Source organism: Aureococcus anophagefferens (assembly GCF_000186865.1).
Source record: "Aureococcus anophagefferens unplaced genomic scaffold AURANscaffold_8, whole genome shotgun sequence".
NCBI classification, from domain to species: Eukaryota; class Pelagophyceae; order Pelagomonadales; family Pelagomonadaceae; genus Aureococcus; species Aureococcus anophagefferens.
This window is the reverse complement of record NW_008705568.1, coordinates 1,940,616-1,953,612: the sequence shown is the minus strand read 5'-3', so window position 1 is coordinate 1,953,612 and position 12,997 is coordinate 1,940,616. Positions and strand designations below refer to the sequence as shown.

General features: G+C 73.4%; 3 protein-coding genes across 3 annotated transcripts in view; 1 reads left to right on the top strand and 2 right to left on the bottom strand.

The window, feature by feature from the left end:
- Positions 1–416: 416 nt before the first annotated feature.
- On the top strand, positions 417–2,525 carry AURANDRAFT_53621 (hypothetical protein; the record flags this gene model as incomplete). The annotated part of the gene is made up of 2 exons (XM_009038407.1): positions 417–1,289; positions 1,538–2,525. 2 exons carry the CDS (start codon positions 417–419, stop codon positions 2,420–2,422), a joined length of 1,758 nt encoding a protein of 585 aa, XP_009036655.1.
- A 5,453-nt stretch (positions 2,526–7,978) lies between these two features.
- AURANDRAFT_69798 (hypothetical protein) lies at positions 7,979–8,609 on the bottom strand (the record flags this gene model as incomplete). Its single annotated transcript, XM_009038405.1, has 4 exons — positions 7,979–8,114; positions 8,180–8,320; positions 8,377–8,431; positions 8,483–8,609. The coding sequence occupies 4 exons, from the start codon at positions 8,521–8,523 to the stop codon at positions 8,013–8,015; spliced, it is 339 nt and encodes a 112-aa protein (XP_009036653.1).
- A 3,218-nt stretch (positions 8,610–11,827) lies between these two features.
- The window catches only part of AURANDRAFT_64072 (hypothetical protein), a gene marked incomplete at both ends in the record, with an annotated part of 11,651 nt that continues 10,481 nt past the window's right edge, over positions 11,828–12,997 (bottom strand). The window contains 2 exons of the mRNA XM_009038404.1: positions 11,828–12,349; positions 12,478–12,901. Coding sequence (XP_009036652.1) covers positions 11,828–12,349; positions 12,478–12,901 — 946 coding nt within the window. The remainder of the gene's footprint in view (positions 12,350–12,477; positions 12,902–12,997) is intronic.

Genomic DNA, 12,997 nt, shown 5'->3' with positions numbered 1-12,997 from the left:
CGCCGCCCGCGCGCGGCGCGCTCGCGGCGAGTTGCACGGCGCTCGCGCTCGCCGCGCGCCGCGTGCCCTGGAAGCGGCGACCGGCGCGGGACGACGAAAACCCTCCCCCCCTCAAATTCTCCTCGTTCGGCCGCGTTCCGCTCGTGTCGGCTCATGCGTGGACGAGCGATCGTCCCTCGACGCGGCCTCGACGCGCGGATGCTTGTTTCCGGCGCGCGCTTGCGAAACGCCGTTCGTCTAATCGACGGCGCGTCCAAAACAGGCGGCTCTCCGTGCAGCTCGCGGACGACCACGGCGTGCTCTGCTGCGACCTCGACGTCGACCGCGACTGGCGCGCCTACTTTCGCGAGCTCTGGACGACGCGGCGCTTCAAGTGGGGCGGGTCCCGCGGCGCCGGCGCGTTCTCCGTCGGCGCGATGGTCCGCTTCCGCCCGCGGGCGGCCGGCGGCGCCGCGGGCGAAACCGCCGCGGACGTCTTCCTGCCGCTGCACCAGCGGCTCCAGCTCCGGCGCCTGGGCCACGAGACGGGCCTCGCCGACGAGGTGTCGCGGCGCCTCGGGCCCGTCGGCGAGGACGTCGAGACCTACGAGGCGCGCGCGCGGCGCCGCGCGCGCGACGCCGCGAAAAACACGGAGCTGCTCCGCGCGGCCAAGGGCACGCCCCGCGGCGGCCCCAACGACGAGAACGCGGAGCCCAACACGCCGTCGCCGGTCCACGACGCGCCCGCGCCCGCGCCCGCCGCCGCGGCGCCCGAGGCCGCGGCGCCCGCCGCCGCGGCGCCCGAGGCCGCGGCGCCCGAGGCCGCGGCGCCGCCGCGCGACGCCTTCGCCGCGGCCGCGAACGTGTCGGCCCGGGTCGTCTCGACGGAGCCCACGCGCGTCCTCGTCGGCGTGCCCGGCAGCGGCCTCGTCTACTACGACTTCGAGCGCGTGCTCGACGCGGGCGCGACGCAGGCCGCGACGTACGGCGCCGCCGCGGCGCCGCTCGTCCGGAGCTTCTGCGACGGCCTGAACGGCTGCCTCCTCGCCTACGGCCAGACGGGCAGCGGCAAGACGCACACCATGTTCGGCCCGCCCGGCGCGCTCGACGCGGCCGCGGCGTCGCCGGCGAATCGCCTCGGCGCCGACGCGGGCGTCGTGCCGCGCGTGCTCGCGGACGTGCTCGGCGCGATCGCGGCGGCCAAGTCCCGCGGCGCGGCCGTCGACGCGCGCCTGAGCTTCTCCTACCTCGAGCTCTACCAGGAGCGGCTCACGGACCTGCTCGGCGGCGGCGACGTGAAGCTCTACCGCGTCGGCCGGGGCGTCGCCGCGGACGAGTACCGCGAGCGGACGGAGGACTGCGACGACGTCGTCCTCAACGGCGCGACGCACTTCGACGCCACGGCCGAGGGCGACGCGGCCGCCTGGCGCGCGCTCGCGGCCGCCGAGGCGCGCAAGGTCCAGGCGGCGACCAGGGCAGGAAAAGAGTGCGAAATTCCCAACTTCAAAGGCTCCTCTCTCGGCCGTTTTCCACTCGTTTCGGCTGATTTTTGGACGAGCGATCATCTCTCGGAACGGTCTCGAAGCGTGGATGCTTTTTCCGGAACGCGCGCGCGCGGAACACTCACGTTGAAGCGAACTTGAATCACTCTTTTCCGGTCCAGGCGGCGACGGCGATGAACGCGCGGTCGTCGCGCGCGCACACGATCTTCGGGCTCACGCTCGCGCAGTCGTGCCGGGGCAAGGTGCTCACGTCCAAGCTCTTCCTCGTGGACCTCGGCGGGTCCGAGCAGGTGAAGAAGTCGAAAGCCGAGGGCGACCGGTTCCGCGAGGCCGTGACGATCAACAAGTCGCTCGTCGCGCTCGGCCGCGTCGTCGACGCGCTCGTGAACAAGAACAAGCACCACGTGCCCTACTACGAGTCCAAGCTCACGACGCTCCTCCAGCCCGCCTTCGGCGGCAACTCGAAGACCGTCGTCCTCGTCTCGGCGTCGCCCGACGACGGCGACGGCGACGAGTCGCTCAACAGCGTGCGCTTCGGCACGCGCTGCGCGCGCGTGCTCAACAGCGCGTCCGCGAAGACGGCGGACATGGCCGACGTCCTCGCGTCGCTCGACGCGCAGATCGCGGGCGCGCGCGCGACGCTCGCGCGGCTCGAGGCCGGCGGCGCGAAGGCGCGCGCGCTCGGCGAGGCCGGCGACGCGCGGCTCCGGGGCATGGGCGCGGGCCACGCGGCGGCCTCGCGGCTCCAGGCCATGAGCCACCAGGACGACACGGGCGGCGACGTCTCCAAGGAGGCGGGGCTGTCCACGCGCCAGGCGCACGCGCACCGCGGCGCCTACTCCCACGTCGACGACGACGCGGGGCTCTACGTCGCCGAGTCCGACAAGCTCGCCGCGCTCCTCCAGCGCAAGGCCGCGATCGTCGGCGCGCCCGCCAAGTAGGCCGCCGCGCGCGCGAGCCTCGGAACCCCAGGCCGGGCGTAACCAGCCACCCCCGCTCCGGGCCGCTCGCGCGGTGGTCGGAGTCGTCGTGGCGAGTCCCCGCACCTCGTCGTTTCCAAGACCTGGTGCCAGGGCGGGCGGCCGCGCGCGCGCGCGGCCGGCGACGCCGATGCTGAAGTGGTGATGCCGCATCGGTGAACATTTACGTGAACACTTTTAGCGCCGGCTCTCGATGCTGCCCGCGTGAGCGTGCCTCGGCGACCCGTGCCCGCCGTGCGCGCCTCGCCGCCGTCGGCACCCGAGCCCGCCGCGCGCGCCTCGCCCGCGCTTCGGCGCTGCGGCCAAAAAAAAAAAAAGGCCCATGGAGGCCTCCGCGAGCGCCCCGGCCCTGGGTGCGCCCGCCGCCGAGGAGGCGGAGACCGCCTCCGCGCGGTCGCGGCGCGTGCGCCAGTACTGGCGCGATGCCTTCGACATCGCCCACGCCGTCAAGCGGAGCCGCACGCTCCAGCGCGTGCTCGGCTTCCGGGGCCGCGAGTCGTTCGGCGCGACGTCGCACGCGTACCTCGTCCACGGCGGGGGCTACGAGCCGCCGAAGAAGGGCGAGGTCGCCGCGCTCCAGCCCCGGGGGCTCCTGCTGAAGGCCGGCACGTCGCGGTCGCTCACGGAGGCCGAGGAGCAGCTGCCCCGCTGCAGCGCCGAGGAGGCGGCGCGCGTGCTCAACGAGAACGAGGCGCAGGACGACGACGAGCCGACGCTCATGTCCGCGTCGAACTGCCGCGAGTCGTCGCACTGGGCCCTCGTGCGGACGACGGCGTTCATGACGCACTTCCTGGGCTACGCGCGGCAGCGGCAGCAGGCCAAGGCGCTGCTGAAGCTGAACCGCGAGGACTCGTGGCGCTTCAACCGCCTCGAGGGCGAGGGCGACATCGCGCTCTACAGCTCGCACAACATCATGCTCCGGCGCCGCGTCAAGTACGACGAGCGCGTCGTCGCGCTGCTCAAGGAGCTCTGGGACTGCACGGCCGAGGACCTCGAGGGCGACCTCGAGTGCCAGGGCATCGGCAAGGAGGCGTTCCTCGCGTTCGCGACGAAGTGCAGCCTGTTCCTCGTGCCGCCGCCGCTGCACCCGGACAAGCTCCGCGCGTTCTGCGAGGAGGACTGGGCCAAGGACTGCGACGAGGACGGCGAGCGCATGTCGCCGGACCGCTTCTGCGACTCGCTCTTCCAGGTCATCGACGTCTGGACGGACTCCGTCGACGCCGACGAGTACGTCGGCCTGCTGACGAAGCTCCGCGACGGCATCACCTACGAGGTCGAGGAGGAGAAGCGGAAGCGGCGCCGGTTCCTCGAGGACGCCAAGATCGAGCACCCCGAGGACCTCGACGACGACCTGGACGTCGGCATGGAGGACGACGAGGTCATCGTCGTCGACGCGACGGGGCTGCGCAAGCGCGCGCGCATCTCGCTCCTCGAGTCGCAGGTGCACCGCCACCTCAGCGTCATGCCGCTCAAGGTCCGCGAGGTCAACAAGGAGATCTCGCGCATCTACGACGCCTACATCCGCGCGAACCTCCGCGCGAACGAGCGCGAGGGCCACGTCGACAAGGGCGACCGGTCCCGGGAGATGCTCCTGGAGCAGGTGCGGCTCGCGCTCGCGCACAAGCGCCTCGACAAGTTCGTGGTCATGTGGTACCAGCAGAAGGTCGGGCTGCGCAAGATCCTGCGCCGGAGCCTGCGCAACTTCGCGACGAGCGTCAAGGCGCTCCAGGGCTCGCACCCGCGCATCAAGACCTTCGCGTACCTCGTCGGCCTCGCGGACAACTACGCGGACGCGCGCCGCGCGAAGCACGCCGTGGACCACTTCGGCGACTACTACCGGCCCGTCCTGCGGCGCCTCATCTACGCCAACGACCGGACGGTGCTCGACGTCTTCGGCGAGGGGTCGAAGCCCGTCTGGGTGTCGCAGCGCGACTTCGTCGGCTGCGCGACGGCGAACCTGCGCCACGTGCCGCGCGGCGACCCGCGCTACTTCAACTTCCTCTGCGAGCTCGGCAAGCTCGCGAAGAAGCCCCTGGGCAAGGACGTGCTCGAGTCCTGCGGCATCGACGGCACGGCGAAGCACGCGCAGGCCTCGTCCGTCGTGCCCCTCGACGACGCCGTGCGCCTCCTCGCGCCGCTCTGGCAGGCCGAGGACGACTGGCGCGACTTCCAGCCCCGCATCCGCGCCATCGTCAAGCTCCAGAAGTTCTACCAGAAGATGAAGCTCGGCTCGAAGACGCTCCAGGGCCGGCTCGAGTCCGCCAAGGAGCTCGACGGCAAGCTCAACGGCTGAGCCCCGCGGCCGCCCGCGTCGCCCCAATTCGCAGCCCGGCGCGCGCCGCCCCGAGAGGATACCTAGAGGCGCCAGTAGAGGCGCCTACGACCGCACCTTGAAATCTCTTGAACTGCACCATGAAGCAGGCCTTGAAGCGCGTCATGGACTCGTCATGCACGAGTCATGGTAGCAGGCTATCTTGCCAGGCTGCCCTCTGGCATGACGATGGTCGCCACGGGGTTCGCGTAGAGCAGCGCGGCGGCGCTCCCGCTGCACAGGGTCTTGTTTGTTGATTACGGCCAAAAAGAGCGGCGCGCCTAGAGGTGCTGGAGATGGCCGCCATCGGCGGCGCGGTCTTCGGCGTCGGCGGCGACGCGGCCATCGTCGGCCAGCTCGAGCCGCTGGGCGTCTTCCTCGCGAGCGTGGTCGCGGACCGCCTGGCGCCGGCGCGCGCGAGCGCCGGCGGCGCGGACGCGGCCGCTTCGGCCGCGGCGGTCTGGGACGTCTTCCGCGTCGCCGTCGCCGCGTGCTTCGCGCTGAGCTTCGCGTCGCTGCGGGGGCAGATCGTGGCCCTCGCGGGCGCGCGGGGCCTCTACCCCTGCGCGGACATGCTGCGCGCGGCGGCGCGGGACCTGCCGCGCGGCGAGCGGTGGCTGCGCATCCCCGTGCTCTGGCTCTGGCGCTCCTGCGCCGACGGCGACCTCGTGCGGCTCTGAGACGTCGGGGTGGCGGCCGCGGCCGCGGCCGCGTTGTCGCCGCGGGGCTTCTGGCCCTGCTGGGCCGCGTGGACCGCCGTCGGCGCCGCGGCGCCCGCCGCGGTGGGGTTCCCCTGGGACGTGCTCCTCGCCGAGGTCGGCTTCGCCTGCGCGGCGCTCGCGCCGCGGCGCGGCGCGGCGCCGTCGCGCGCGTGCGTGCTCACGTTCCGGGGCATCCTCTGCCGCGTCGTCCTCGGCATGGGCAAGCTCAAGTTCGCGCGCGGCTGGCGGACCGAGGGCCTCTATTTGAAGCACTTCCTCGCCTGGCAGCCCCTCCCCACGCCCCTCGCGCGGTTCGCGGCGCGGCGCGCGCCCGACGCCGCCTTCCGCGCGGGCCTCTACGCCATGTACGCGCTCGAGGTCGCGGCGCCGGCGCTCTTCTTCTCGCGGAGCGCGTTCCGGCGCCGGGCCGCGGCGGCGGCGACGATCGCGCTCCAGGCCGCCATCCACGCCGCGGGCAACTACGGCGTCTTCAACGCGCTCACGGCGGCGCTCTGCGTCCCGCTCCTCGCGCCCGACGCGCGCGTCGACGCCGGCGCCGGCGCCGCGGCGGCCGCGGCGGCGCTCCAGGCGCTCGGCGTCCTCGCCTTCGCGACCAACTCCTACTCGACGAACGCCTGGGCGCGCGCGGCCGCGCCCGCCGCCGCGCGCCGGGGACGCGCGCGCCCCCCAGGTTCGAGCTCCGGCCGGCCGTCCCGCCGGCGCTCCGCCCCTTCGCCGAGGCCGCGCTCGCCGCCGCGCGCGCCCTGGCGCCCTACCGCGTCGCGAACGGCTACGGCGTCTTCACGGGCGCGGCGCCCGCGGGCTGCGAGGCCGGCGCCCGCCGGGTCCTGCGGATCTTCGCGGCGCCGGACGCGGCGGCGCCGCCGCGCGCGGCCGTCGTCCAGCGCTACAACACGGCGTCGGGGGGCGGCCGGCTCCAGCGCTTCGCGCCCCACATGCCGCGGCTCGACCACCTCCTCTACTACGCGGGCATGGACATCGACCTCGCGGCGACGAACCGGTGCAACCCCTATTTCGCCGCCGCGCCGCTCCTGCCGCGCCTCGCGCACCGCCTCGTCCAGGGCGAGCCGGCCGTCGCGGCGCTCTTCGCGGACGTGCCCCGCCCCGTGCGGCGCCTCGCCGTCGTCCGGTCCTGGGCGCGCTTCGGCGCCGCGCGGGTCTGGGACGACGCGCCGAACCCGCCGGGCATGGCGACGCTCGTCGACGACTTCGTCGCCGACGCGGCCGCGGCCGCGCGGCCCGCGCCCACAGCCGCGCCGCCCCTCGCGGACCTCGGCGGGACGGGCTACTGGGGCCGCCGGTCCGCGGCCGCCGCGCGGGCCGCGAGGCGCCGGCCCGCGGCGCCCGACGCGCCTCGCGGCGAGCGCGCGGTCTTCGCCCACGCCGCCCGGGCGGTCGACTAGGCCGGAACGCCGGTGGGGAGTGCGGCGGACTCGGCTTACGTCGCGCGCCTAGACGCTGAGGAGATCGTTGCAAAAGTCGTCGAACTCCTCCTTCTGGATGACGCGGTCGCCGTTGACGTCGACGTGGTCGATGAGGTCGAGGATCTCGTGGTCCGTGATGCCGAGGTCCGACGACGTGTAGCGGATCATCATGAAGAACCTGCGCCGAGATCAACCGGTGAGCCGGGGGGTCCCGAGTCGAAGCGGATGCGGCCGATCGTCGGACGCGTGCGGCGCGCGTGTCCGCGGAGATCTCCGAGCCGACGCCGACGGGGTCCTCGCGGAGCCGCTCGCGGATCGCGCAGATCTTGCCCATATCCATGATCGGCTGCTTGCCCCGCGCGTTCTCCTTGGCTTCGACGAACGCCTCGTACTCGACGTACTGGATCATGCCTGCGCCGGGCGGCGGTGCGCGGCGCGCGCGGCGCGCTCCCCGCGGACCGCAAAGTCGACGCCGCCCCCCGGGGCGGCCCGCGCCGCGCGCGCGCGCCGCGCTCGCTCCGACGCCGCGCGGCGCCGTCGCCGTTCGCGTCGACCTTGCCCACGAGCTTGCGCAGGCCGTCGTCGTGGATGCCCAGGTCGGACGAGACGCGCTTGATCATGTAGAAGAAGGTGTCGGCGGAGACCACCGTGCCGACGCCGCAGGCGTCGCGGGCGAGGCGGTCGCGGATGAGCTGCATCTGCGCTAGGCTCATGTAGTCGTGCATGCCCTCGTAGCGCGAGATCTTCGACTTGAAGCGGCGCGGGAGCGACGCCCGGGGGGCGACGCGGAGCAGCGGGCGGAGCATGATACGGTCGAGCGGGGCGGGGTGAGATGCCACTCGGATCCTCCTCAAGCTGAGAGCGTGTTCTTCGGGGTGCACATTGAGTGCAAGGTCGGCCTCAACCAAACTCGATCGTGCGTGGCTCGAGCGTCGTCTTCGCCGCTCGCGCCCCCGGGTCGCCCGCCGCCGCCGCGTCGAGCCCGCGCGACACTCGCGCCGCCCGCCGGCGGGGACCGCGCGCGCCGCGGCCGGAGGGCGACGCGCGCGCGGATCCGAGTACTATACAGTCTGTTACGCGACCCACGCGGCCGCCTAGACCTCGTCCTCGTGGAGGAGCATGTTGGGGATGCCGTTGTTGATGGGGAAGCGCCGGCCGCTCTTGGGGCAGACGAGCGCGCCCTTGACGACGTGGACCTGCGGCGCGGGCCGTCGCGCGCGCGCCGGCGCGGCCGCGCGCGGCCCGGCGCGGGCCGACGCGCGTCGCAGAGCGCGGTGTGCACCCGCCGCAGGGCGTCCTCGTCCGTCGCGTCGAGGGCCTCGGGCAGGTCGCAGCCCGCGGCCGCGGCGGCTATTCTCAGCGCGTCGTACCTCACCTTTGGGAGCATGCGGTGCACGAAGGCCTGCGGGGGCGGCCCTCGGCCGGCCGGCGGCGCGCCGGGCGCGGCGCGCGCGCGGCGTTGAACTCCGTCTCCTCCGTGCGCATCTCCTCGATCTCGAGCTGGAGCGGGTACCTGGGGGGGGGGGGGTCGCGTGGCGCCGGCGGCGCGGCGGCGCGACCGCACCCGTCGCACTCCTCGACGCCCTTGACGTTCGACACCAGCATGTTGTGCCTACGCGCGGCGCGTTGGAAAGCGGCGGCGGCGCGGCGGACGCCGGGCGCTCTGCGTAAGGAGTCGCATCGCCTCTCCTAGTTCAGGAGGTCGATGGTGCCGTGCAAGTTGCAGGTGCGAACTTTCCTCGAGGCCGTCCTATGGAGACGACGTCCGGCATGGTGCCGAGCCCCGATGGCGCGCGCGGCCGTTACGTGCGGCGGACGCCCTTCTTCTCCTCGTAGGGGACGTTGGGGAAGACGCGGTAGGCGCCGTCGGCGAGGGGGATGCCCGGGAGCGTCTTCGGCGACCCCTTGGGGAGGAAGACGATCTGGCGGTCGTCGCGGCCCGCGGCGGCCTGGTCCAGGAGCTTCGCGACGACGACGCCGCGGCGCTCCATCATGGGCGCGATGCCCTGCTCCGCGCCGCGCTCGTTGGCGACGATGGCGACGACGAAGCTGTCGAGCAGCCGCTCGAAGAGGTCCGCGGTCGCGTCGTCCGTGCAGTAGCACATGATGTTCGACAGCATGCACACGACGCCCGTGTCGAAGCCGCCGGAGATCTTCGTGAGGTCCGCGTCGTGCATGTCCCACTGGTGGAAGCCGTAGCCCAGCAGGTCCACGTATTCGACCCAGGACGGCTGGAGGTCCAGCGAGACGTACTTGCCGTTCTTCGCCGGCGGCGCGTCCTCCGCCGCGGCGTCGAAGCGCCACGCCGCGGGGTCCGCGGCGTCGCGGCCCCGCCAGTAGCGGTCGAAGTAGTCGTAGGCCAGCAGCTCGTAGCCCGGGCCGCCGCCGAGGCTCACGACGCGCGTCGCCTCGCGGAGGCAGCCGCCCTCGTCGAAGAGGCCGCCGGCCGCGCAGCGCTCGAGCACCGCCCACGTCTCCGTGAAGCGCTGGTACGACTTGAGCCGCAGGTACATCCACTGGAAGCCGGGCAGGCCGTACTCGCGGTCGGACCACGTGCCGATCTCCGAGCCGCGGCGCCGCAGGTTCGGCTTCTCCTCGTAGAGCGCGTAGCCCTCGGCGCGCTGCTGCGCGGCCTCGTCGGCGTCGGCCGCGAAGAGCGCCGCGTTCCGGCCCAGCAGGCGCCGGTTCACGGCGACGAGGCCCCGGAGCAGGCTCAGGCCACTCTGCTCGCAGTAGAACTTGTAGCGGCGGAAGCGGTCGCAGAAGTAGACGCAGGCGCCCGCGTCCGTCTCGTAGACCATGCCCTCGTCCGTGTCGACGCGCGCGGCGTTCGGCAGGTCCTCGTCGAACTCCATGCCGCGGCCGTGGTCGTTCGTGCCGAAGGCGCGCGGCGCGGACTGCCGCGTGCGCCGCTTCGTCGGGTCGTCGGGCGCGCGCCGCTGGCCGAGCTCCTCGCGGCGGTACCGCGAGAACTCGATGAGCTTCGCGTACTGGGCCTTGTCGTCGCCGCCCGCGGGCGGGCCGGCGTCGCCCTTCTTCTCGCGGTGCTCGCGCGCGGCGGCGTCGTAGGCGCTCACGTAGCGCTCGGGCGTCGCGCGCGCGTCGAAGCCGCTCGTCCGCGTCCGCGCGTCGAAGCCGCTCGTCTGGCGCGCGTCGAAACCGCTCGTCTGGCGCGCGTCGAAGCCGCTCGTCTGGCGCGCGTCGAAGCCGCTCGTCTGGCGCGCGTCGAAGCCGCTCGTCTGGCGCGCGTCGAAGCCGCTCGTCTGCGGCGCGCGGCGGGCGTCGAAGCCGCTCGTCTGCGTCGCCGGGCGGCGCGCGTCCTGGGATGAGGCCGCGAGCGCGGCGGGCCGCGGGGCCGGCGCCGGCGCGTTGCCCCAGCGGCCATTCTGCGCCGGCGGCGCCCGGCCACTCGCGTTCGTTGGGGCTGCGGACGGTGCCTTGTTGCGCCGGTGGGGGGGCACGTAAGCACTCATCGTCGCGAGCTACAGCCGCCGTCCAGGGCCGTGCGAGCTGCGGCAGCCAGGCGCCGTGAGGAGCGTCGTGAGGAGAGAGAGTCGCCGGGGGTGATCGAACGTTCCGCGCGCGCGCCGGCACGCCATCGTCGCCGCGCAGCCCCCGATGCCGATATTCGAAGTGCTACGGGCGACGCCGCGGGCGTCTTCTGGATCTTGTTGGCCTGGCGGCGCTCCTTCTCCGCGTTCAACGTTCCGCAGAAACAGGACTCCGAGGCTCGGAGGCTTGAAATATTGAACAAGGTTCGCCCCTTCGCTGTCCTGCCAGTTTCTGATGTGGGTGATGTCGGCGGCAGCAACTTCCACAGGGTTGGTTTTGTCTAACACTGCGAACGTGTCGTCTTCAACCTCTTTCATCTTGATGGCGTAAATCCGTGTCGTAGTCTTACACGCTATCACATCTTACACGCTATCACACCTTACACGTTATCACGTCTTACACGCTACCACGTCTTACAATATAATGTCTCACGAGCAAGAATTTGGAACAGACGAAGAAGGTCTTAAAGCTACAAGTCACGGTGGCAGAGGCCAAGGCAACTCCACAGGCAAAGGCAAAGGTCGAGGATATGGTGGCTTCAAAGGCAAAGGCAAAGGTCGCAGCAGCTTCAAAGATCGAGGACGTGGACGACCTGGTTTCGGAAGAGCTCTGCCATTCAGTACCACCGTTAACAACGCCTTTAACAACGAAACAAGGGGGGCCCTTCAAGTAGCAGTGACGGCCCCAAAATAAACAATTTACACGCACATTGCGTCGTCATCTTGTTCCGACGCTGCGGTGAACGCTCTGAACGCACACCCGCACGTCGCGCGCGCGCCTCCGTGCAACCCTCGCACCCGCACGCGTCCATTGCGCCCGCGACGACCATGCGCGCCGCGACGCGGTTCCGCGCCTGCGCCCTGGCGATTCTGACGTTGGCCTCCGCCGGCGCCCTCCAGTTCTCGGCCCTGCTCAAGCGGTCCTTCGCGGCGCCGCGGCCGCTCGAGTCGTCGCCGCGGCCGCGCGACGACGGCGCGCTCCTCACCTCCGCGCGCGCGCGGCGCGACGCGCAGACCGTCTTCCACCGCGTCGCGCGAGACGCGGCGCGGTCGCTGAGCACGAACCTCGACGACGACGCGCGGCTCGCGGTGCGGCTCCGCGACGCGCCCGCGGCCCTGCAGAACAACGTGCTCCTCCTGCCGCGCACGCTGCGCGCGCTCGCGGCCCGCGTCCACGAGCGCCGCGCGGCCGCGGGCGAGCGCGCCGCGGCCGCGCGGCCCGCGGCGCCGAGCATCTGCCTCGAGGGCCACTCGGTCCTCGCGCTCTACCAATGAGCCGGTTTTCCTCCAGCCCCCCCCGTGCACATAGCCCCCGTAACGTCTGTATGGCCCCGCGCCGCGCCCAAAGGCCGCCCCCGTCAGTCGTCGTCGTCGTCGTCGTCGTCGTCGTCGTCGTCGTCGTCGTCGTCCGCGCGCGCGTAGGTCTTGGGCTTCGGCGGCCGCGACATGCGGATGCCCGCGCCCGGGCCCTTGTCCTTGCTGATCATCGACCCGAAGCCTCGGAGCGCGCCCGCGCCGCCGTCGCCGCCGCCGGCGTCGAGGCCGAAGCCGCCGAGGAGGTCGCCGGCCGCCGCGAAGGGGTCCGCCGCCGCGTCGCCGCCGCCGAGGAGGTCGCCGCCGCCGAGGAGGTCGCCGCCGCCGAGGAGGTCGCCGCCGCCGAGGAGGTCGCCGCCGCCGAGGAGGTCGCCGCCGCCGAGGAGGTCGCCGCCGGGGAGGCCGGCGGCCGCGAGCGGATCCTCGGGCTCCGCGCCGGCGGCCGGCCGGTGGTCCTCGACGGGCGGCCAGGCGCCGCTCGCGAGGTCCGCCACGAAGGCCGCGGCCTTGGCGAGGCCGCCGAAGGGGAAGACGTGGAGGGCGACCTCGTCCGCGCGGCAGTCCGCCTGCGTGGGGACGACCGCTCGTTTGGGGGGTCCCGACCGGACTTCGAACCTCCCGAGCTCGGTCGCATCGACGTCGCTTCGGCTCATTTTTGGGCGCATCGATGGCTCTCGCTCGAAGCGCGGCGGACGGGCTCGGTCCGAGCCGTTCGCGCGCGCGCGGCGTCCGGGTCGAAGGCGCGGTTCCCGCGCGGCGGCCGCGCGCGCTCGCAGAACGCGGCGACGGCCAGCGCGACGTCCAGGGGCCGCGCGTCGGGCCCGTCGTCGCGCCGCGCGCCGGCCGTCGCCTCGAGGGCCGCCGACGGGCCCGCGGCCGCGCCGGCGTGCGCCGCCGCCGACGCGCGGCGGACCCGCGCCGCGGCCGCGCCGTCGACGACGGCGTCCGCGAGGAGCTCCGCGAGCTCGTCGCGCTGGAGCACGCCGTCGCCGCCCGCGTGGGCCTTGAAGAGCGCGTCGAGGTGCGCCGCGTCGACGCCCAGGGCCGCGGACGCCGCCGCGAGCTCGCGCGCGTCGAGGACGCCGTCGCCGTTCGCGTCCAGGGTCTCGAAGAGGGGCCTGCGCGGAGGTCGCGCCTTCGACCCGGCGTCGACGGGCGCGCGCGCGACGGCCGCGACGCGCGCGGTCCTCGCGCGCTCGACGCGAGCCGTCGCC